This window comes from Grammomys surdaster, unplaced genomic scaffold, assembly GCF_004785775.1.
Source record: "Grammomys surdaster isolate TR1022 unplaced genomic scaffold, NIH_TR_1.0 203, whole genome shotgun sequence".
In the NCBI taxonomy this organism is placed as follows: Eukaryota; Metazoa; Chordata; class Mammalia; order Rodentia; family Muridae; genus Grammomys; species Grammomys surdaster.
In genome coordinates, this window is record NW_021604648.1 from 4586925 (window position 1) to 4611400 (window position 24476).

The following is a 24476-nucleotide window of genomic DNA, read 5'->3' on the forward strand; positions in this document are numbered from 1 at the left end:
CACCCAAATGAAAAAATGGAATATGGAGAGAGGCCCTCTTAAAAACATCCAGGAGGTCTCTGGCCAAGAGACGAATATCACTGGTTCTTGGTTCATCTGTTGCTTTTGTATACAAGCATCTAAATTTGCAAAGCAGTCTAAAATTTTGTAGACATCCGTGTGGTGTTCCAGAGTTTTACCATCAGAGAGCAAGGACATATAGGATGTCCTGGCTCTGGTAGATTTCTTAGCTTTCAGATATGCAGGGCTCTTTCAGAAAGGACAGAATGTGTGACATGAGTTGTAATTTCCCTCTCCAAACGGCAAGGGTAAGTGAGTCCCCATCGCTGGGATCCACATGACCACCACTGTGCAGCTTATGCTTTGAGGAGTTTTCTGAACAGAGAGCATCCTTGATTGTCTTCAGACTCAATGGTGGCTACTGAAGATTAGATATGCTCCACAGGCTAATCTCCTGAAAGCTGGGGCTGACTTCAGAGAGCTCTTTCTCTTTGAGCGCCATTTCATTTTCAAAGACTGTAGAGTAATCCAGATCCTATTCAGTACAAATACCTTAATACCTTTTAAATATGCTAATTTCTCCCAAACACAGGTGGGAACAGAAGCCAGCAGAAGCAACTGAGACAGCTCAAGCTGCATTCGGAGTATAGGTTTTCAGGAGATAAGGGTGGTCAATGAAAATTTCAAATCCTGAGTCCACAAATCAAAAGGGGTTCCTTTGCTACGACAACACCATAAATCACAATGAATCAAAACACCAAGTTCAAGAATTCTTGGAATGGAAAAAGACCTTGGGCTATTGAGAATGGAAGTGGCATCTGGGTTTTTGAAGTCCAATACTGTTTATTGAAAAGATAAAGGTAGAAGTCCACACAGTAACTGCTTGAACATCTTGACATGAGTGTTCTTGAACATTGCCATTTGAAATCTATGATATTAAAGCATTTAGAGAAGATGGTGGCAAGCCCGTAAGTTGTTGTTGTGAAAGGCGGTTGAAGAGCTCAAGGAATCTCTGTGTCTATCCACTCAGGGTTTCAGGATAAAGGAGGCAGCAGCAGCAGCAGCAGCAGCATTAGGTCTCTGGCATTTCTGGAACTACCAATATGAAGATGTGTTTTTTCACTGGCAAGGATCCACAGGGGTTCCTAAGGGTTTCCATTACAATGGTCTCCAGGAGACCAGGGCCTCTATCTAGGACAGTGGAGAACATGACCAGAGGCTTCTCCTTCTCACACACCAGGGGTCTTGGCTTGACAATTAACACTTGCATCACTAGTTCACAAGGCAGATGGAGCCGAGGTTACTCACTGCAGCAGGTGGCAGGAAGGAGGCTAGAGTCACCTGAACTACTTTCCCCACAGATATCAGCTACTAGTGTGATGTTCTTGTTAAGATCCAACAAATTCATCTTCTTTTTCTTTTTTTTTCTGGATGCAGGACTGATGGACAGATAGTCAGCAGTTCCCACCCTGAGATGACTCCACAAATCTCATTTCTTTTCTTCTACTTCCCCACCATTACCATGCGTGCTGCCAGAGACACTCTGATAGCTCCAGGTGGATCCTTATGTGCATAGTTTCCCCCTCTCTCCCTTTCCTGATAGACTCAGGTCTTGTGAGAGCTTTTGAGGATGGGTAGCAGAGGCTCATCATACCTCCTGAGCGGCTTCTGAGCCCTTGTTGAAGAACAGTGTGATTACGAAGGGAAATCTGAGAGCTACCATTTGAAAGTGGACAAAGATTCTGTGGTTTCCTTTAAAATTCCTCTTCACCGTGAAGTCTGGTTTCGTTCACTCAAGGGGTTGCGTCATCAGCGTGTTATTTTGATCTTTACTCCCAAAGAGGCTGTTGTTTAAGATTCAGGATTTATGTGATTGGACAGCTCTCCTGAAGTTCAGTAAATAATCCTGAGCGTCTGGCATCTCCTGCTATCACAGCTTTGGGGTCAAGGTTGGATTTTATAACTGAAATCAGAGGCTGGCATTTCCCACACATGTTTTGAGGCTTCATAGATGAGGGGCACTGAGGTGAATAAAATGATCACCGTAGAATTGATCCAAAATGTTAGTGTTTTCAGACAGGAAAAGAAATTAAGCACCTTCTTAAATTTAACAATAGTTTTCAGCTTTTCTAAAGAAATTGGAGGTCAAGCCTTGGATTTATAGGACCCATAACATTCCTGGAACAGACATCTAAAAATGCACTTTTGATGACTGTATGGACCCTAAACTTGAGGAAAAGAACCAAGTCAATCCATCTTACCTTAGACTAGGAAACTGTAGTTCCCATATATGCAAATGAGTGGCATATATGCAAATGAGTGGCACATTTGTAAATGAAGGCATTAGTATGGAGAGGCCAAAGCAAAATTGAAGAATTCTTCTTCTTTTGGGGATGATTTCAGGTGAACCACTTGTGGCATGATAGGCATGTTGTTGTTCTATGGGTGGTAGAGGATAGAGCTGGAATTCTGTCATCGATGGTGATGTCATTCAGCTGCACACTCTGGATCCACTGAGAAGAAAATTGCCGCCAAACAGCCGTGTAGTTTTTCCATGGCAATTTCACCAGAGACCTACCCTCTTGGTTCTAGGAGTGGGTGATTCCTCAACAGAAGGCATGGGAGGGGGAGGGGCTGCATGGGGGAAGGGAGTGAAGCAGTCTTACAATAATAAAAAAAATATATTGTCATTAAGGAAGATGCCATTGGCACATTTCTTCTTCGGAAAGCCAACTTCTTTTGAGATAAAATAAACAGTTTCCTTGAAAGACAAGGGAGACCAAATTCTCTAAAGGACAGCATGTCAGGTCTACTACAATAAGCTGCTCTGGAAAGTGTCGCCTGGGTAAAAGGGTTCTTCTGGTGGACTTAGCTTAGGAAGCCCAGAGTTATCTTGGTCTTCAAGTGCTTCCTTCCTGCCTGCTGTAAGGGAAAGTTACTTCTTCCTATTTATGGAGGGCAGCAGTGCCTAAGCAAGTAGACCCTGACTTTTGCTTCCACTACTCAGTGTCAAAGTACTAGCTTCTCTGGGTTAGGAGAGAACAGGGTTGCAGCTGCAGGGTAAGACCCACCCTGGCACAGTAAACTGAAGACAAGAAAAAACTGATGTTTGACATCTCTAACTTCTCACATCAGTCCCCTCTGTCCCCCATGCGACGCTCACTGGGAATCATTTGAAACAGGATTTCTTCTTACCACTTCAACAGGGGAAGGACCCATCATTGTCTCTCTAACTTGAACCCCCATCCCCTTCTATCATACAAGGTTACTGAGATGTTCCTTCAGCATGAGGGGGTTGGGTTTCTCACCGGGATGCAGCTGGCCACAGCAGAGACCCAAGAAGAGGAGGGAGCCATGCAGGGAAGTTACACAAGGACAAAGGAAACGCTCATCACACAATGAACAATAGAATTTCAAGGCCAAGGTCCTTTCATCTGAGTCACTGTGACTAGCCCATGACCTCTTCTGTGTCCTGTGACATTTATTCTCTTTTTGATATTTATGACTGTCCATCTTCCTCTTCTGCTATGCACGTTTACCTTGATGTTTCTCTTATCTAGAGAGAAAAACTATCTGGAACTAGAGAACATGTTCTTAAAGGGAAACAACAGAGCAGGCAGGAGATATAGAAAGGAAGGAATGGCTTCTTGGTGCCAGAATAAATGGGACCTTCTTAAAGCCAGCCTGATGAATAGCTATCGCAGTTGTAGGGCCAGCCTGCCCATAAGCCCTGACATAAATCCTCTGCAGTGAGACCATGAGAGAGTTTCTTTCCATGCCTATCGTTTGACATAGGTGAGAAGCCTTGTCCTGTATGAGGCAGGTAATTTTGGGGATTTGGCAAAGCAAACTCAGAACTTCATAAGCAAGGGAAGGAGAACAAAATGTGTTTTCCTTGTGTTCATACTGTTCGTTTCTTTAAAAGTGTGTGTGTGAAAGAGTGGTGTGTGGAGGTGCACCCCTTTAATTCTGCATGCAGCAGGCGGATGCACGTGAACATTATGGATGCCATAGAAAAGCCTTGGGTGCCATCCTTAGGAACAACATCCACCTCATTTGAGGTGGGGTCTCTCATTGGCCTGGAGCTGCCCAGTTAGGCTACACTGGTTAGCCACTGAGCTTCAGAGAGCCTCCTGCCTCTGCCATTGGGTGTATGGGCCACCACATCTGACTTTGACATCGGTTCTGGGGATTGAACTCAAGTCCTAAGGCTTGCAAGTTTACTAAGTGAGTCATTTCTCTGGTGCATGTTTCTTACCTTGAATGGGAATACACTTCTGGGTTAAGAAGCTGAAAGGTTAGGCTGCCCTCAGAGGAAAGCAGACAACTTCAGACAACTAGTCTCACTTTTCACTAAGAGAATTCCTAAAGTAGAATGACATCATCATACAGAAGCTGTCAGGTAGCATACAGCGAGATGAGGTGGCATAGTCTACTGTTAGGAGACAAAGCTATATCACCAGTATGAAGGGGATATGTGAGGAACATGGGCTGAGGCAAAGTGGGGGGACTCTTGAGTCATACTAGACAAACTGCCCGGTCTCTGGGCAGGACCAGAGTTGGATGCCTGGTAGACACCTGGGCACCATCTACAAAGACTGTAGGGCAAACAGCTGGGAAGGGGAAAAAAAAAATCAAGCTTCTAATTCTTGTTTTTAAGAAGTTAGATGACCTTTCCTCTTAGGTCTCTGAGAAAAAGAAAATAATCCATACCTCTTCGCATTGTCAGAAGTGTAAAATAGTGCTGTTAAGACCTTAGGCACAGTGCTTGGCACATCATAAATACTCAAAAATTAGAAGCCACTATTGTTAATAAATATCATGTGTTCCATAGCTGTTTATTGACTTGGTGATGTTGCAGGAGACCAACGACATGAAGTAATGGCAAAACAGAAAGAATGGATGCAAAGTAGCACCATTTGCTTACAACTCCTCTCTCTCTCAAAAGCTAGGGCTTTTCTTGCCATTTCTATGAGACCCAAGAGGTCAGTTTCTACGCTGAGAGGCACCTGGAATTCTGCCTTATAAAAGCCATGTGCTTACCATCTGATTGCAAACCCTTTCTTTTAAAAAAAAAAAAGAAAGAAAGAAAGAAAGAAAGAAAGAAAGAAAAATAGGAAAGGGAAAAAGTTAAAACGAGTACACAAAGCAGTTGATTCAATAAAGAGCTTTTGGTGAGTGTTCATTCCAGGATAATAAACCAAGCGAAACGTCTGGCTGTGTTTAAAAACAACAAAGCCAGCAGGAAAGGCAGAGAGACGGGAAGAAGTGATCAGCTTGTTTTTAAAGCTGCCGACTGTGCTGCTTCAGCAGGGACTGGTGCAGAGCAGCCCCCAGAGAGGAGAAAGGAGACAGATGCAGACAGGATGGAAGCCTGGGGCAGGGGAAAGAGGAATGCAGATGTGGCCTAAGCGCCCTGCAGGAGAGCTTTATGCCAAGGTTAGAGGTCTCTTCAGAAGCCTCTGCTACTACTAGGAGCTACACAGCCATAGAACGCAATGATAGCTCATGTTTGGAGCATTCCACCATGTGCCCCCCCCCCCCCCGGTCCAAACTCTTTAATTATTCTCCCCGTCCTATAGGTGAGGAAACAGATTCTGAGAGGCGATGGCACTTGCCCATAGCTGCCATTTGACTCATCTCTGAGCAAAGAGCAGTGTGTTGCATTTAGCTCCGGACGGCTAAACAGCAAGACCTGCTAACCAGCTAGGTGCCACCTGGGGAATGCAAACCCGGAGGACGTGTGTTGAAAATGACAGATGGTGCATTTAAACTCAACTCATGTCTAGGAAAAGCCAGTCATAATGTCATCAGATGAAAGGACTTTTGGTGCCAATCCACATGCAATGGAGGACCAGGCTGCCCCGGAAATGTCTTGATTGAGAGCAATCAAAATGCCCCGGGACGTGCGCCATACCGATGGTGCAGTGTTCGCCGTTCCAGCCGGGGCTGCATTCGCACTTGCCATCCCGGCAGGTCCCGTGTTCTGCACAGCGTGGGTGGCAGGCCCGTTGGTCACATGCGGCCCCCATCCAGCCATCTTCACAGCGGCAGGTACCTCCTACACAGACGCCATGGCCGCCACAGTCAGCAGCACAGATCTCTGTGGGCAAGAAAGAAGGGCCAAGGGGCAGGGGTGGGAGGAGAGAGAACAAAAGCTTATTAAGCCAGTTGTTGCTGGGAACAAGGGTCACACTTGGCCACCTAGTTGGGCTCTGTGAGCAGTAGGGATTCCAGTGGCTTGGTGGAGTAATCTCCACAGCCAGTGACCCCGAAGAACAATGCTTCGACAGAAGCCTGCCAGCCCTAGCTTCCTCACCAGAAGAGCGGGATTGTGCAGCTTCGCTCTATTTGCTTTTCCCTATTGCTGTCTGTCCCTGCTTTTGTGCTTGCCACTTCCAAAGGGGACCGGCCTTCTGAACAGATGTGAGAAAAAGTCAGATTTAATTAAAAACCAGTTATGTGTGAAAACAAAGCGAGGGTGAGTCCCTGTCGCCAAATGAAGTGCTTGTGGGCCTGGCGAGGACCCCATGGAGGTTCCCTGCAGCCTTCACTCCAGTGGAAGCCGCCTACGGAAAGCTTGTGTGTGTGTGTGTGTGTGTGTGTGTGTGTGTGTGTGTGTGTGTGTGGAGAGAGAGAGAGAGAGAGAGAGAGAGAGAGAGAGAGAGAGAGAGAGAGAGAGAGAGAGAGAACTAGCTAGCTGCTGGTCCACTCACGGGGTTTTCAGTGTGGTCCCCCAACTACGCTTTGTCCTATGATGCTGGGTTTATTCTCTGTCCTTCAGCTTGATGCTCTCCCTACCACCACCATCTAAATGAGCTTTTAGTTCCAAAGTAAACAGCTGGGGGAGGAGGCTACTTCATGGCCAGAGTGGAGCCGCCTTGTCCTTCACAAAGGCTGGTCTGTGTGGGTGCAAAGCACACAGGGCCTGATTCACAAGTCCCCTGGGCTCCAGGCCAGCAGCTGCTTCATGCTTACTGAAAACTGAGACCAAAAGGTTTCTAAACTGCAACTGCTTTTTAGGAAATTTGTATAGCACACATACCCTGGGATCTTGATTTCCAGGGCTCTGATGGAGGCCTAGACTTGACTGACTCATGGCCAAAAAGTCTTCCAACATATGTGAAAATTCCAACAATTTAAATTTCTTTGCAACCGGGCTAAGTGGCACCTGTGTCAAACTGTCTCCACCCATCTCTCCCTTGCAAGAGGCACTGCTGGTCTAGAAGCTGCTGATGTTCTAGGAATGTTTACTAAAGGAAAGAAAACAGGCTGGGAATGCTGAGTAAGAGTGCTTGCCACGTAAGCCCGACTCTTAGTGTGTAACCCTGGACGGTACCAAAGCTGGGCATGGCTACAAACGCCTGTAGTCCCAGAGTCACCCAGCCGGCCAGTCTGGTTGAAAAGGGGAGCTTCGGGTTTAGTGAGAGATCCTGTCTACAGTGGAATATGGTAGATCGTGTAAAACATGCACATGTATGCACGCACATGAACATACACCCCAGAAAAAAACATAAAATTGGATCTCAGTGGTTCTGACTTTTATTACTAATCTAGAAGATAATAATAAATAATATTGACGATAACAGAAAACGAGCTGGAAAATTTACAAAGCACAGTAAGAACTTCTACCTCTTTTGTTTTCCTACACAGATGTCTTACCAAGCTGCCACCTGAGAATGGTGATTATGGCTACATGCAACTATACATGGCAACTCTCAGCTGTCCAGGGGCAGGGTAGCGGCTACAAATAGGCAGAAGCAGTTGGGACCTGGAGTCAGAGACCAGGATCTATGCTGGACCCAGGGGCTTCTGCACTGTGGGACTATGTAGATGGCCCCTTGGACCCACCGAGCCATGGTTTTTGGTTTAGAGGGTGTGGGCAGTGAAGTCTTGTTACAGAACAGCCCTGTGCTCCTCTGTAGATGGCAGTGAGTGCTCAGGGAAGCGCACAGAGCAGAACACCAAGTAACTCAAGAGAGGGCAGCTCACTTCCCACTGGGCATTCAAAGAGGCTGTGAGTCTTGGCCTGCTCAGTCACTGGTCTTGGGACCCTGGGGTCACTTAGTTCCTCTTCCTGAGTGTCAACTTCCTCATTTACTCTTGGGGGAACTTGATGATGTCTAAAGTCCCTTTGGGCTCTAAGACAGATTTTATGCTACAGTACCCTCCATGTTACACAATATAACCAGCAGGTACAAGGTTCAAGGTCTCTCCTCCTCTAAGAAGTTGTCTGTATGTAATTCACCAGCGGTTAACCTCTTGCTCCTTCCCGCCCCATACCAGAAGGTGATTCTCTGGTCAGCAGCAACCTGGGGCTGGCTCTCCTTCCTCTGATAACCTCTGTTCCTGAACTGATGCTCGTTAAATACTAGACAGATCAAGGTGCTCCATGTGCCTGAGAGTGGAAAGTTGATGTATATGCCTCTCAGCCTGACTGAATGGCTGGGATGCCTGTTTGTCTAGCATCTCTAGAAGACAGGACTATACAACTCAGTGTCATGCATACAGCAGCCCTCCGGGGTGGCATTTCCCTCAGACATCTTGGGATTTCCTAAATAGAAAGAGCAACAACCTTCAGGCTCCCGACATCCTGGTCCTGGGTTAGGTTGCACTTCTGACACTTCCATCTATTTATACACAAAGAGCTGTGCCTCCCTGTGACTCTGGAGGCTGGCTGAGCACCCTGGGAGAGAAGAATGACTAAGTTTGGGTTTCCCAGCACTTTTTCCAAGTGGCAATTGATGGTATGAAAGTAAACAGCAAACAGCCCTTTGTTTGCACTGATATGTGAACCCAGAGACTATGAGCATCTGAGGTCAAGGCAGCAGCTGGGTTTTAGGCAGCAGGGCACAGAGCAGCAAAGAGCCAAGAGCAGAAAAGGCAGGCTTTGCCTTGTGGTTTCCTATGGGCCTTCAGGTCTTAGCTTCAGGTAAGGTCATCTTTGATATTAAAGGAGATTGGTTCTAGAGCCATTAGCCCCTAGAATACCAAAATCCATAGATGTGCAAGTTCCTTATATAAAAGAGCAAGGCATGCTCTCTTAACCTCCTCTATACTTTAAATCATTTCTACCTTAGAGTCATGCCCAGATGACTGTGTTTATGGTTGTTTGCTATATTGTTTAGGGAATAGCAAAAAAAAAATCTTTATTCAGTATAGATGCAACTTCCATTTCCAGTCTGCAGTTGATCCAACCTCCAGATGAGAAGTTATGAACTCAGAATGTGAGCTTCGATTCAGACTGTTAGTAATAAGTTTGGAGTCAGTGCTGACTGCAGACTTCAGACTTGCCAGCCTGGTGACCTGCTCCTCTGAGCTTCCTTTCCATCTTATGTATGGTGGAAATGCTGAAAGCCCCGCTGCACAGGGGACTTAGTGCTTGATCCAGGTATCATCGGATTTCCATGATTCGCTTCTAGTGATCTCCCATACTTGCTTACTCTGAGCCCTGTGCCTAGTGCTGGAAATATACAGGCCAATAAGATACAATTCTGACCAAAAAAAAAAAAAAAAAAATTAAGATAGCCGGGCGGTGGTGGCACACGCCTTTAATCCCAGCACTTGGGAGGCAGAGGCAGACGGATTTCTGAGTTCGAGGCCAGCCTGGTCTACAGAGTGAGTTCCAGGACAGCCAGGGCTATACAGAGAAACCCTGTCTTGAAAAACCAAAAAAAAAAGATACAATTCTGTCCCAAGAGAGTACAAACTGATATTGGCATTCCGAAGAATATTCAATATATGCATACAGCATATAGAGCTCTGTATACATTCATATGCAGCCATTATTAATGTCTGTACCTCTTTGCTTAGTTACAATGGATTAAAACCATGGATCTAAGGAGGAGACATACCCAGGACTTAACTGTGGCTTTGCCATCTACTGACTGAATAAACTGCACTGGACTATATAACCCACTGAGCCTCACTTTGCATTTCTGCAAAATAGGGGTAATAATTCTCATTTCCCTACTCTCATAGGCCTGGTATTAGATCAAATGAGGTAATGTGGGGGAAAGGTATTTTTGATTTAACACTTCTATCAAGTTTCACACCTTCCAAAGCACACTCACATATGGTTTCTCACTAATTCTTATAATAATGTGGTGAGAACGACTTGTTACTGTCCTTAGAGATGTGGCTTCCGAGGGCTAAAAAGTTCAAGGATGCTTGATAAGGTCTCTCAGGCATCTCTTGCATTTTCCTTGTTTTGGAATCCTGGGAACAATGGTGTTCTGAAAAGCATACATTTTTTTTAAAATAGAGTCTCAGAATAAACAAGATACATATCCATCCTCAGAGATCCAGCAGACCCCTCCTACCCACTCCTGGTCCTGGTGTTCTTTTCTTTGTCACATCCAGGTCCAATCCTGGGATCCATGAGATGAAGTGGGGTTTCCCCAGGACGACCCTGCATGCAGAGTTTGATCTGACCACCTAAGCACTCCAGTTTCTTTCTGGTTTATGCTGAACATTCTCTCCTATCACCTAAAGCTGCCTGGTGCCTGGTGGACCCTCCATGGGTCCTTTACAAGCTGGGTTGTGAGCTTTTGTACATTTTAATGGAAGGGGCCCAAACCAGGTGACCTTGATGTTTATGGGGTGCTAACTGATGGTAACACAGAAAAGCCTGTTTGACCCAGTGGAAGGGACCCTCAATGCATGATGGGAGGAGAAACCTGAGACGCTACTTTACCATTTGGCTTCAGATTGTAGTTTCTATCTGCCTCCCTCAGTACTTTTTATTTATTATTTTTGCCCTTGAAATAAAAGGAACTGTTTTATTTTTCCTTCTCAGATTCTGCCTTGACATTAAAGCAGATAAAACTTCACAGAGTGCTTGGTGAGAACCCAACAGGACAATGCTCTAGAATGTGCTTTGACAGCTCATATGCTATTTACATAATAGAAAAGGTCGTCTATGAAAGTGGGTCACAGCTCCTTTGTAAACCTCAAGTTTCTTCTTTCTAAATGGGGATGGGGTGGGGGTGGCACCAGCCACTTTAGAGAGTAATGTGGGACTCACTCTCGCATGGGTAATTTCTTAAGTGCAAAACTGACATTGGGCTTGAGGAGCTAAACTTGACAGATCTTGCTTTCCTATCCCCTAGGAGTTGTATTCCAGCATCACAGACGATGTAACCTACGTCCACCAGGTTAAATGAGATGGCATGCCCCAAAGTAAAGACTGTAGCGTAGACTCTATGGCTGGCATAGTCAGAACATGACAAATTTCACATGTACTATTTATTTAGCTTTTAATAGAAAGGGAAATAAGACATGGCAAATGGCGCCAAGTCAAAAGATCAAGACGAATGCTGATGCTCGCTTCACATTCACGCAAGAGAGCATTTGGTTATGGCTATTTGACTCTTATGTGATCAGAACCAAAACTTTCTGCCTGGATTTGGAAGGCCCTAGGGTCTAGAGGAAATCTTTTGTGATCCACAAGCAATAGGGCAGGCTTGGTTTTGGATGTGACTACCCAACTTCCCAGCTATGGGCCCTTGGAAAAATTCCTGAACCATTCTCAGCCATGGTTCTTCGGTTCAGAGATGTCGAGATGCTTGCACAGAGTGACTCGCAGAACTGAAGAAAATGGCACACTTGAGAAGCTCAGACACAAACTTCTGTGAAGAGCATTGACTGATGGAGACCCGGGCACAACCGTATCAGGATGGTACCAAGCTACACAGGAGCAGTTTCCAGAAGGATGGAAGTGTCGAGATCTTATCCATTTTGGCTCTCTGACACTGGTACAAGTATGACACAGTATGGTTTTCTCATAAAGGTTTATTGAATGAACAGAGAGATATTAAAATCACTTCTTGGAGGAGATTCATATCTGCTAGCTGAACCCCATCACAGGGCCATGATATTAAAAAATTACCATCAAATATATTCAAACAGAGGCCCAATATTCTTGGGAGATAAGCTTTTTAAACACCCATCTCCAATCTCTGTGAACTCTGTTAAAGGTTTTAGTCCATATGCTTGCAGACCCATCTTCCTTCATGCTGGCACTTGAACTGTACCCATCATCTCTCTACAGCATGGAAGGAAGTGGACACATGAGGAACAGGTGATAGGATGGGAAAATATGTAAGAGTTGGCTATTGGTAATTATGCCCAGAAGTGTAGACATTGGGGGAAAAAGTAGCCTCAAGCGCCTCTCATTAAACACTAATCTTCATACAAGCCAAGATGAAGTCTGGGACCTATCACAGTTGTGTTTTAATTTGTCTGGACTTACTTTGCAATCCTGGTCATTAGAAAAATCTGGAAGGTGAGGTTGTGTCTTTACCCTAATGGGAGAGATATATGAATAATTTCCCCATAGAGTGTCATCTACTCAGAAAGATACACATTGATAAAAACTGGGGATAGAGAATGCACCCTACACAAGTGCCTGAAAACTCCCATAGAACGAGGAAAATGAGGGGAAGGTGGTTTGGGGAATTTCTTGGGTGTGAAAAGTAAGCCTGCGCCTTTGTGACCTCCAAGAAGTCTTCATAAAGTCTCTAATGAGCACTGATAAGATAATAAAGATGATACTATTTTGCTTAGGACCTGAGGTTTGGAGAATGATCTTAGACATTTCCATAGAGGGCTTCATAAATGTTTCCTGATGGCATTTTCTGTTTAAGTACTTGTCTTTGAGATCTTGGCAGACAGAAAGTTCAAGTCACACTAGCTAGCATGTGAGTCAAAATAAGGATAGGACAATGTGTCCTTGGTGTTCCTGAGTTATTGGTCATATTCACTGCCCCCCGCCCTCCAAAATTCATTAATACCTCAGGACCATTAGACTTTCACTTCCATACTGCAGTTGAGCAAATAACTTGGGTAGACGAAGTTATTTGCTTAACTGTTTATTGGCTAGAATGAAAGACGTCTGTCTATCCTAGCTTTCTTGGTCCATCAGCCGTGGGATCAGGTTGAAGTAAGGCCCCTGATGCAGTCTGTCGGTGTTTTGTGAGTATAAATTGTTTAGTAGATTATTGCCTGAGTTAAACAACCCGACTGCTGATATTGGAAACTGATTCTGCTTCTTCACCCCAGTCCAAACCCTACAGTCACTACACTGAACCCTTTCTCTTCTGCTTTTTTTCTCCTCCTTAGCAGTCTGGCCAAACATCAGACCATCTGTCTGTCTTCTTGGCTACTTCACCATTTAGCATGTCACCATCCACCCACCCAAACCATACGATTCAAGCAAGTTGCTTCATCTCTCTATGCCTCAGCTTTCTCAAAAGGTGCATAAAAATTAGGCAAAATGCAGATACCAAGATCTTGGGCTTATAGACTGGTTATATGAAATCCAAGGAAGGTGCTTCATATTCTTCCCAGCTTTTATGGAGCAAACAGTCATTATATGGCAAGTACATCATGTCTGTGTACTGGAAATTAGCCAGGTGAAGGGAGATTAGAAGCCAGAGAGTGAACAAGGACACTGGATTCCTCTGAGGTGCCTTGGAACAGTTGGCAAGCACTGAATCCAAAGTATAACTGGAGGGACAGGCCTTGTGTGCAGCACATCTGCTGGGTCTAGAATACAGGCAGAGAGATGCCTGGGCCACAGGCTTTGTAAAGGACCATCCAGAATAAAGTGGGAGGACTTCAGCAATGGTGTTGGTCCTCAGGAAGTAAGAGGCAAGAATCTCTGCTGGATGGAATGCTGGCGGATCAGTGTGGGCACTGAGGTAGCCTCTCTGTGGACTGAGCATGAGAGCTCTCAGAGTGTGGGGAAGCTACAAGTGCAGGGTGTGGGAGAAGCTGCCTATCTTGCCCATGATGAGATCTGGCTACTGGAAGGGCAGAAGCCAGCTACGTGTCCAGAGACAGTGAATGCTTAGGGAGAGTTGGAGGATTGCAAGGCGGGCATGAGAGAGAGAGAAAGAGAGAGAGAGAGAGAGAGAGAGAGAGAGAGAGAGAGAGAGAGAGATGCAGAAACAAGGGGACCAGTGAGTGGTGGAAAAGGCAGCTAAGAGACTGAGGACCATGGGATGGGTGGAAACTGAAGGAAGGCAAGCCAGGGACTGTGGAAGGATGCTTTGTAGGTGGCATGTTGTCACCAGGAGGTCCGCTTAAAGTGGATGGAGAGTCAAGGGAGGGAGAGCTGAGGACTCTGGAAGGCAGCTTTTGTGGTTAGAGCATGAGAAGGCACCTCAGAAACCTTCTAGTGCTTCTGTAGACAGGAAGGCCAGGCAAGAAGGAAGAGAGTGCCTTGCCTTAAATACGGTGCCATATATCCTTATATACACGGTGCCATATGTGCCAGGACTTGAACAAAACCCTGTTAGCTGCCTCAGAAGAGCAGTCATGTAGAGTCATCTTTGCAAATGACGGCAAGAGGGCAGCCATTATACTCGGTAGCCCTCCTCTAGGATTCTGCGTGGGTTCTGCCTATGTGGGCCTCCTATGGTCCATCCACATAGGCTCAAGTCTAAGCATGCTTTCAGTTTCCAGCTCTAATACCAGCTACTTCTTGGGTCCTCCTCCTTTAATCCTTGCTAGAAGCAGTCTCATCTAGGTTCCAGGCACCCCAATACACCCCAGTGTGTACTACTCTCTCAGGGTCATTAGTCAATAGGTATTGACCACAGGACTCTGCAATCACAGACTAATGCCTGGATTTTCTGATGTGTCTCATACAGAAAATGTGCCTCCTGCTATATCTCTATATTGGCAGTTTCAGTGGCATGGGTCATAGTGTACCATGTAATTTTCCAAAGTTCTATGACTTTGCACAGAGCAAAGGCCGGCAGTCATGGAAGGAGCTAGGTGTTTCACTACTTCCTACCTATGGTGAACAAATGCTGCCCACCTCCAAGCCTTATCTACGGCATTTATAAGATGGTGACAATGGCAACTCTCCATCAGAAGTTTACAATTAATTCAAAAATATGTCAAGCATCTGCTACGTATATGATATCCTTAGAAACTCGGGATTTGGAGATAATATAAAATTAGGCCTATCTCTAAGGAACCCATGTGCACAAACTAGCACAAAGCCAGCTACTTGCCTCGCACATGGTAGGTTATTAGAGTACAGTTAATTTTTCTCCCAGGGGTGAGAGTCTCCTTGTGTTTCCAGCAAACTATCATTTCCCGAGTATGGCAGCTCCTTCTTCCTTCCCTGCAAGCTGAGCAGATGGTTGTTTTGTCTCAGTGCAGGTTTCTGGAAGAAACCAGGAGAGGAAAAAGGTACAAGAACGAGCCTCTGATGTCCCTACAGTAATTACTCTACTCTAGACAGCAAGGCCAAACTCAGCCACTCGCCTGTGCTTTTCAACTTCCCTCCCCAAACCCTCCAGCCGGAACTGCTCCAGGTCGAGGCTCTGCTCCATAGACCAAGAAGGTAGAAAGCTAATGAGCTGTGGAAAGCACATGGCCTTTCACCTCAGTCGAGGAGACTGGAGAGCTTTCAGACCAGGCAGAGACTAGACACCTAGGATACAGGCACAGAGCAGGGCTCCACACCTATTCCCCAGGGTTCAGATTTCAAGTCCTGACAAAGTACCTGTGGCAAGAAGCAGTAAGCCACTGACATGAATCTTAATTGGAGGGTATCTGGCTTCCTGATTAGAGGCCTTCAAACCTAGCCCAGAAAAGGACTCTGAATGGCATCTGAATTGGCAGGGAAACAACCAGGAAAGTCCAGGGAGAAGAGAAGCCAAAGAACATGACTGGGATGCATAATTTGGCTAGGGCTGGAAAATCTGTCACCCCAGCTCCTCCATGAGAGCCTATGGCGGTAAATGGAGGCAATAGATGATAAATCTTCCCAAAGACCTCTAGCTCCAGTCTCCTTTTGTAAAAGGCTTAATTTCTCCACTTAGTCATGAGTTCATCTGCCTGATTTTCCTAGATACTGCCACCTGGATGGCCTTAGGTACTCCAGACTTCATAATGGTTCTATACAGACTTCCTACTTACTATAACATTTGTATATGTGTGGCATGTTTATGTGCGATATAGGCACATGTGCCAGTGTGTGCTCACCCATGAGTCTGAGGAAGTAAGAGGAGGGCATTAAGTGTCCCGTTTTATCACTCTGCTTTATTTCCCTGAGACAGGCTCTCTCAATGAACCTTGAGTCAGGTTAGTGGCCAGGAAGCCCTGTTTCCACCTCCCATAGTGATGGGGACTTAGGGTTGTGAACCTATTCCTGGCTTTTTAATGTGGGTGCTGGGAATTTGAACTTGGGTCCTCTTGCATATCCAGTGCTATTAATCCACTGAACATATCCCCTCCATCCTTTTAGAGCTAGCTTTCTAAAACTAAATTTACCCATGCAGGATTTGGCTTAAAATCTCTGCATGATTCCCAATGACAGACAAAAAGCTCAAAATTTCTCAAGGCCATTCACCTTCTGTTGCTTGTGGACTCTAGCACTTCTCTTGTTGCCACAAATCTCTAAGATGAGTCACATTGCACTACTAGAAATGTCCAGAAAACCCCTTGATTGATTCGATCTCTGCCTATGCTACAAATATTGGGTCTTTACAGTGGGCTGCTGCAAGGAGCTATTCCTTTTGTCTCATCAAACAGCCTCTATCAGCCACTTTAGCTCTGACCCTCTCCAAGATGACACTCAGATCATCCCAGACTTAAGAATCATCATGTCCTTTCTCGTTCTTGGACTCAGTTTTCTGTGGCACAAATGGTGGGTTTTAGTGATCAACTCAATATGGCTGAGGGTCACCTAGGACAAGGCAGTTGCAATGAGGGTTGGTCTAGATCAGGCTGGTCTTTGCACATGACTTGGTCATATTAATTGACGTGAGAAGACCCACCTGAAAGTAGGTGGTGCCATGCCCTTGGCTGGTGTCCTAGTCTGTAGGTTTAAAAAAGGAGAAAGCACACTGAGCATGGGGAGACGTGTGTTCCTCTTTTGCTGTTCTTGCCTGTGGATGTGATTAGCTGCTTCTTATTCCTGCTGCCTTGACTTCCCAGCTCTAATGCACTAGGAGCTGGAACTGTGAGCTAACATAAACCCTTACTCTCATAGGTTGCTTTTGTCAGGGTATTTCATTATGGCTACAGGAAACAAGAGTAAGACATGGTTTGTGGCAATGGCACTACATGAACTGATTGGCATTGCATGGTCCTGATGCCTGTCTTGTCTTGCCAGCTTTAGCACAAACCTTGGTAGTTGCCAGTGAAAGAGTTGTATAAGGGATTAATATGAGCCCAGAGGATCCTGGCTTTGAATCTTGGTTTCCCCAAAGTATCTTTGGGCAACTCACCCAAGTTCCTTGAAGCCCTGTTTCCTGGGAACAACACCACCTGCATGTCAGGGTATTATGTAGTTTAAACAAATCATGAAGCACATATGCGAAGGGGCTCTGTAAAATGTAACATTTCCATTCAAAGGAACAGTTTTTTTTTTTCTTCTTCTTCTTTTAAATTACAAGTTATTGTAGCAGCAGTTTGATTCAGGGAGCTGACTGGAGATTTGCTACAAAGTGTCAGCCGGAGCATCCAAACAGAAGCCTGACTCTGAAGTCCAATTGCAGGAGGGCTTATATTTGCATACTGAAAGGCTCCAGTTCTGATAGAAAATGTTCCCGGGGCTGTCGAGGGAAATTCTGCTAAATTACAAAGCTGCCAGCTCTTGCTTTATCAACCTTTAACTCTGGCAGTATTTAGCAGTGTGCCTGTCTGGGCTCAATTTTCCAGTCTTTGATTAAGTGCTAGGAACTGACCATCTCTTTCTGTCTAAATCTCTTGTTACTTTCCAGCCAACTGGTGGACTCTTTCCTGCCTCTGCCATCACACTCTCCTCCCCACCAATGTCAATCTCTTAGATATTTATTATTCTGAACTTTGAGTCCTAGGCTGTCACTGGTTTTGGGAAGGGGTATGGGAAATGTCAAGTCTCAATGGATATTATTTCTCCAGTGAAATTCTAACCTTGAGTTTCCCGTCTTGTAACATACCTATACAGAAATAGCCTGGCCCGATCATTTCCTTTTGATGTTTAATTGGCTGTCGGCACTGTGCTTTCTGGGCTGAGAAGGTAATGTTTCTCAGAGAGAGAACAATTCTGGCTACATAAATGAGACTTGTAACAGGGGAGAATGCTCAGTGCTGAATCTAATTTTCTCTTCCATCCATGAACATCAGACAATTTTTTCTGGCATTAAAGCATCTCGCTCTGTCTTTCTGTCATTAATAAGAATTAAATTCTCTTCCCTCAAATTTAAATGTAATTATATTTTGCCTCGTAAATAAAGTTGAATTACCATTTTCAAAATTTAGCACTAACGCAATGACGATGTTCAAAGCTTTAATATTTCTTAACCCTGATGCTACTTTCAGCTTATTTTTTTAAGCATTTGGTTCATTTTGCTGTCAATTGTGACTTCATTTAATACAGAGCTTTTCAGCTTATCAATTCAATCCACCCAATTATCATTGTTCTTCTATATGGTTTGTGACTTTCTTCTCTCTCTCTCTCTCTCTCTCTCTCTCTCTCTCTCTCTTTCTTTCCTTCTTTCCTCCTTTCTCTCTTTCCTTCCTTTCTTCCTCCCTTACAGAAAGGGAGGAAGGAAGGAGAGAGAGAGAGAGAGAGAGAAGAGCAGGGGAGCGCTTAGAGGATCTGAACCTGGATTCTGGAAGGTTTCCATCCAAATTCAGAAAGAGTCTAGGCCAGGTAGATCTGAAAGCAAAGAAAGAGCCCTGATAAGAAAATAGTCCAGGTTCATTGAAAGAATTGAATCCAGGATTTTGTGTGCATATGTGATGATAAATGTGTGTGTACAAGTTTATATGTACTAGGGCATGTATGTGCATGCATGTGGGGAAGCCAGAGGTCACCTTTGGGTGTTGTTCTTCAGGAGGCCCTGCCTTGTTTTTAAGGACAAGTCCTCCCACTAAGATCTCAGTTAGTTTAGCTTAGCCAGTTAGGTTAGGCTGGCTGGTCAGAGAGCCCCAGACGCACTGCTTCTCCAGGCTGCTACACTGAGCTTTTTATATGTGCTGGTGATTGAACTTGGGTCCTCATGCTTGTGCCAAGTACCTCACTGACCTGTTTCCCTGGCGTCTAATTAAAAAAAAAATTTGTTAAGGTATTCAGTGAGCACTAGAGTTGGACCCTGCTCCACTCCCTGCCTTCTCTGCCTTGGCATGCATGTGTGGTTTCTTTTTTGGGTGCCAAGTAGTCTCTGTTCAGTTTCCTTCCTCCTCATGGCTCTCAAGACTCCTTAGTGATGGCTTCCATCTCTTCACCACGTTCATCACTTTCTAGCCTTCACGCACCTCAACTGGAGCTCTTAGCAGACTGCATGCGTGCTGGCTGGAACCTGAGAGGATGGCAGGATTCTTGAATCCTCAGCTGGGACACAAGACACATGGGAAAGACTGACAAGATGTGTACAAGCTCTGGGCTGGATGTAGGCCTGGAGCTGCTCTGTGATGCTGTCTGTGGAGACCTGGTAGGAAGCCACTGTTCAGAGAGGAGGCTGATTCCAATGGGAAGACCACATAAACCCTACTGCAAACTTGAATTTGAAGATAAGAACTACTTGGCTAACTTAGACCTAATTATGCATAATAAAACATGTCCTCGCATTTCCTTTATTGAGTGCATACTGAATGCGAAACATAGCCATCATACTGGGCAATTTATGCACATGCACTCAAGTGAATTTGGAAAAACAGTTCGATAAGGGAAGTTATTATTAGGTGTATTAATGGGTAAGTTGAGGCTTGACCATAGAGCATGGTCCTATTCCCAATCCCACATGCTTTTACTGATGGCACATTCTGCCTTCAAACCCATACTGCTTAATCTCCAATGCATCCCCACCTGTTATTCCATGAAACTCAAGTGCAATGAAATGATAAGAATCATAAACTACCAGCATGAGCATTTTACAGGCAAGACTCTCTGCCATGTACTGCTTCTGCAAGCCAGCCACGCGGAGGGATAAAACGCAGCGACAGGCTCTGCTCACATAAAAGTCATTTATAGAAGATAAGATGGGAGAGCTTGCCAAGCAGGGGGAACGAGGACCCAATGCATAAGGTTTAGAATAGAGGCTCTGGAGAGAGAGCGGGAAGCAAGACCCAAGAAGAACTTGGCCTGGGGCAGCTGGTGCCTACACAGAGCCAAAGAGTCTGAATTGTTTTTAGAAGCCTGTAGACTCTGAAAGAAAAGTGGGCTTTGCTGATTTTAAGGACCGCATTAAAGAGGCTAAATTTCCTCTTTTACTTTGAGAAAATAAAATTAGGCAAAACACTTGGACAAGGAGCTTACCCACTTTGTGTGATGGCTGTTCCCCTGGGAGACAGCTTGGAAGCGGGAAGCGGATGCAGGTCCTTCAGGAGGCATGGAACCAAGAGGAATGGGGTCTGAGATAGAAGTGGACTTTAGGGTTTGGCTTTAGCTTTGGGGAGTAGAAACATAAGGAAGGGAGCCCTGAGACAGTGACGTCCGTCTGACAGTCACAGGGAGATCAGGGATCACCCATTTCTGTGTACCTTGGGGCTCTGTTGTCTTCACTTTGACAATTGGTCACTCAATGCAATAATCACGGGAACCTGCTATATGTGTTTGTCCTTGTGATGAGAATAATGACAAGATCTTGACCTCCTGCTGTTCACAGTTTGTCTTGAGAGACATGACTGCAAAACAGTGCTCAGATAACCACCATGCTTAATCTTATGCTTTGGATCCTGAATGTCTGCCAAAGGTCATATGTTTGAGGATTAGCCCCCATCCTGGTGGCATTACCAGGAAGTGGTTGCCCTTTTATTAGGTGAGACTAAGTACAAACAATTTGTTTACTTGGGACATATCTTGGTAGGGCGGAATGAATGGTACCCTGATTCTTTTCCCTCTTTCACTTTTTGGCAGCCATCACTAGCAGCTCCTGCTCAGACCACAGCGTGCTGCTTTGGCATGGGTCCAAAAGCAGTGGGACCAAGCGGCCATGGACTGAGCTTCCTAAACTGTGAGCCAAAATTAAGCCTGACTTCTTTTACTTGATTATCTCTCAGGCATTTTGTCACAGCGACAGAAAATTCATTAGCACATTTAGGAAAGACCGCACTCAGATCTGGCTGGAGTTTGCTGTTCACTAAACAACAGGGGGGACGGGTACTGATAAAAGAAAGCCTTCTAAGCTTGGTGCTTCCTCATCCAGCAGTGTCATCAATAGTAACACTATTATATTTGTTATTTATTTTGTTGATGAAACAAAGTAACCTACTGAAAGCAGTTTAAGGCAGGAAGGGTTTGTTTTGGCTCCCAGTATGAGGTACAGTCTATTATGTTAGGGGGAAGTTCTAGCAACGATGACTTGAGATAGCTACTCACGTAACAGCTTCAGTCAGGAAGCAGAACAGCCTGCATGCTGGTACTCAGACAGCTTTCCCCGTTTTATGCAGTCTAGGAAAAACAGCCTATGGAGTGGTGGGGCTCACATTCAGGGCAGGTCTTCTTGCCTCAGTTGATCTAGTCTAGAAACTCCCTCACAGATGTACCCAGAGGTTCATTTTCATGACTATTCTAGATCCCCCTACACTCAGCATAACACTCAATATCACAGGTACATTTTTAGGGATCTTACAAAAAGATCTTCCTGGCCAACTTAACGGCTGCTAGGCTTGCAGCTCAGTGGCTGGTATGAAATACTCACAAAGAAAGAGATGGCCTTATACATAAACTTTCTATACTACGGCTTGTCAGAAAGAAAGGCAGATACTGGCAAGGAGACCTCTTTTTGATGGAAAGAGTATCTAAGGCAAGAGCTGAAGACTTAGATTCAGAGGGCCCAGATTTAATTTAACTCTGCCTCTAACCTGGGCAAGTCATTTCTCCTTCCCAAAGCCCATCCTTTCTATAAAACGAGTAGAGATCATATCCCCCTACCATCAGCAATATGATTTAGTCAGTGACACACTGTTGGGTCCAGAGCTAAAGACAGGTGTGCTGGAGGTGACAGACTGGACTTTGGTGGTCTCCAGTTGCCTTGTCTGGCTTGTCAGGGAGGAGGACCACATGGATGAGACTGGACTGGAAGAGAAGGTTCTGAGATGGGACCAGAAGCCAAGGTGCTGAGAAGCGGGGACATACGTAAACTCTTGTATAAGATCTGACTTTACTGTTTCCACAGACCCCATGAAAGTGCCAAGGACCTTCCCAGCTCACATTTCATTACAGGGTGTATTGATTTAAGCTACCTTCATTAAATCCTGCTCTTGGTGTCAGACACTCATATCGTGGAGGAGACAGGTTTTTCTCCTAGAAGGTGGCAGACACGGCCATCTTTGTCAACCCATCAACCTGCAGTCCATACCTCTGACAGTACAAGGATTGTGTAGATGAGCCCACTGGCCTGTGGCTCCTGAGGAAGACTGGGCAGTATCTGTGCCTACCTAACCTGCCAGGTCTGTAAGGTAATTGAATGTCGGGGAAAACCGAGGGCTGAAACGGTTAAGCCGCTCACTGAAGCTGCTCACGGGCAGCAAGGCTTTCCGTATGGCTCTGTGAGAGATGGAGGCCACAGCTCTTCAACGAGGCCCCGAACATGAACTTCTTGGCTGCAGTGGGTTCAGGCAGTGAGGCATCTCTTGCTTGGCCTCATAAATAGTTTTTGAACGGCCCCTCTCAGTGAACTTCGAAGTGAGGTTACAGGAAGATATCACGTGCTTAGTCTGTGATGATTATTGCTATCTGTGTGCCCACTGACTTAATTTAATGATAACATCCCACGCAGATACGTATTAGTGCCTCTGTATTTTTAGACAAGGAAACTGAAGTAAAGTTAAATGCCCTGCTGATGTCACACAGTAGCCTATAGCAGAATTACTGGCTTCCAGAGCTGAAGTGACAGCCAAGGAGATAGTACTCACATTCACACATGCAGATATTCGTGCACACACAGACACACACACACACACACACAGAGCCATGGAAGCTAGAGACAGTGGTGAACACAGAGTCATCTGCATGCCTGTAGTAAGACCTAGGGTGGCTGTTGCTCATTTAACACACACTGGTGAGTCAGGACATGAGAGTCAGACACCAGTCTGGGTTCAAGGTTTAGCCTGCTTCTTATCACCATATCTCCATTTATTTTTGTTAAACGGGGTGATGTAACTGGCCTAAAATTATAATGACTAAGTAGCATGGCCAGGATTTGAACCCAGGTCTATCTGCCTCAGGGTTTCTTCCCAGCACATGACTCTCCTATGTCTTTCTGCATGAGTCTACATACATGTCTGATATCAGTTATGGCCATGAGGGATGGACCTATGACTAAGGTGGATGAGATCAAATGGATCCAGTGTAGTGTGTGTGTGTGTGTGTGTGTGTGTGTGTGTAAGAGAGAGAAAGGGAGAGGTAGGGGGATACCGTGGGTACGCACATGTGTGGTGGTGGTGCGCACACACACAAGCATGTGAACGCATACAGAGATCGGAGATCAATATTGGCTTTTTCCCTTGATGGCTTTCAAAGTTTATTTTTTGAGACGAGATTTCTAACTGAACCTGGAGCCCACTGATTCTGCTCGGCTGGCTGGCTAGAACACCCTTGGGATCCACCTGTCTACACCCCCTCTGCCCAGTGCCAGGATTACAGATCCATAATGTAGCACCTGGCATTTTACATGAGTGCTGGGGATTGACTTCCAATCCACATGCTTGCACAGCATTTGCCTACTGAGCCGACTCTCTAACCTGCTTCCTCTCTGTTTTGTCATCATTGTATTTGCGGCCAACTGAAGAGTACTCAGAAAGCTCAGCCAAAGCTATCCCTGCCTCCCCCCAGGCTGTGGAATTTCATCGGGGATTAACAGTGCAAAGCGAGGGTTATAGACCCATCGTAAATTAGCTTTTCGGCCACATAATGAACAATACAAGGCAGCGTGGCTTTAAGAGGACCATTTATTATATTGCAATAAACAGAGCTATATAAAGAGAATTATTCCTGAGACTCTGCACATCTGTGCTCACAATCATGTCTTTACATGAGCTTTGCAAACAGGGATAAAAGTCCAATTTAGACAGTGCATTGAACAGCGATTCTCCATTCAGCAGGAAAGGTAATTCAAGGTATTCTAAAGGCATGAATGCTGCATGGGTCTCATTTTAGAAAAAGGTCAAAGCCGTCTCTCTTGATCATGATCAGAACTGTTAATCTATACCATAATGAGCTGATTTGAGCTTTGCAGTGTGGAGTGGTTGGTTGGACAGTGATTTGAGGCAAGTCTCCTTTCTCTAGAATGCATGCACTACCAGGCAGGCACTTTCTTATCTCTCTGTTGCATCTAATTAAAAATAGTACTCATTACACGGTAGATGTGTTAACGTGTGGTGCGAATTGGAAAGGGGATGCTGATTACTTTCTTTCAAGGGCTTTGTATGGATTAAGTGAGTTGTTAGATGTGAATTCCTCCTACTGGTAACAATAGTGTGCAAGGTAGTTCACATGTGTTCTCATTTAATCCTCATCTTTTGGG

At 45.2% G+C, this 24476-nt stretch overlaps 1 protein-coding gene across 5 annotated transcripts in view; it reads right to left on the bottom strand.

Annotated features, from left to right (window-relative positions):
• Tenm4 (teneurin transmembrane protein 4) overlaps positions 1 to 24476 on the bottom strand; it is a 725631-nt gene that overhangs the window by 107149 nt on the left and 594006 nt on the right. For all 5 annotated transcript variants that reach the window (XM_028770606.1, XM_028770607.1, XM_028770604.1 and 2 more), the window contains one exon: positions 5918 to 6103. In XM_028770606.1, the coding sequence (XP_028626439.1) occupies positions 5918 to 6103 (186 nt within the window). The remainder of the gene's footprint in view (positions 1 to 5917; positions 6104 to 24476) is intronic.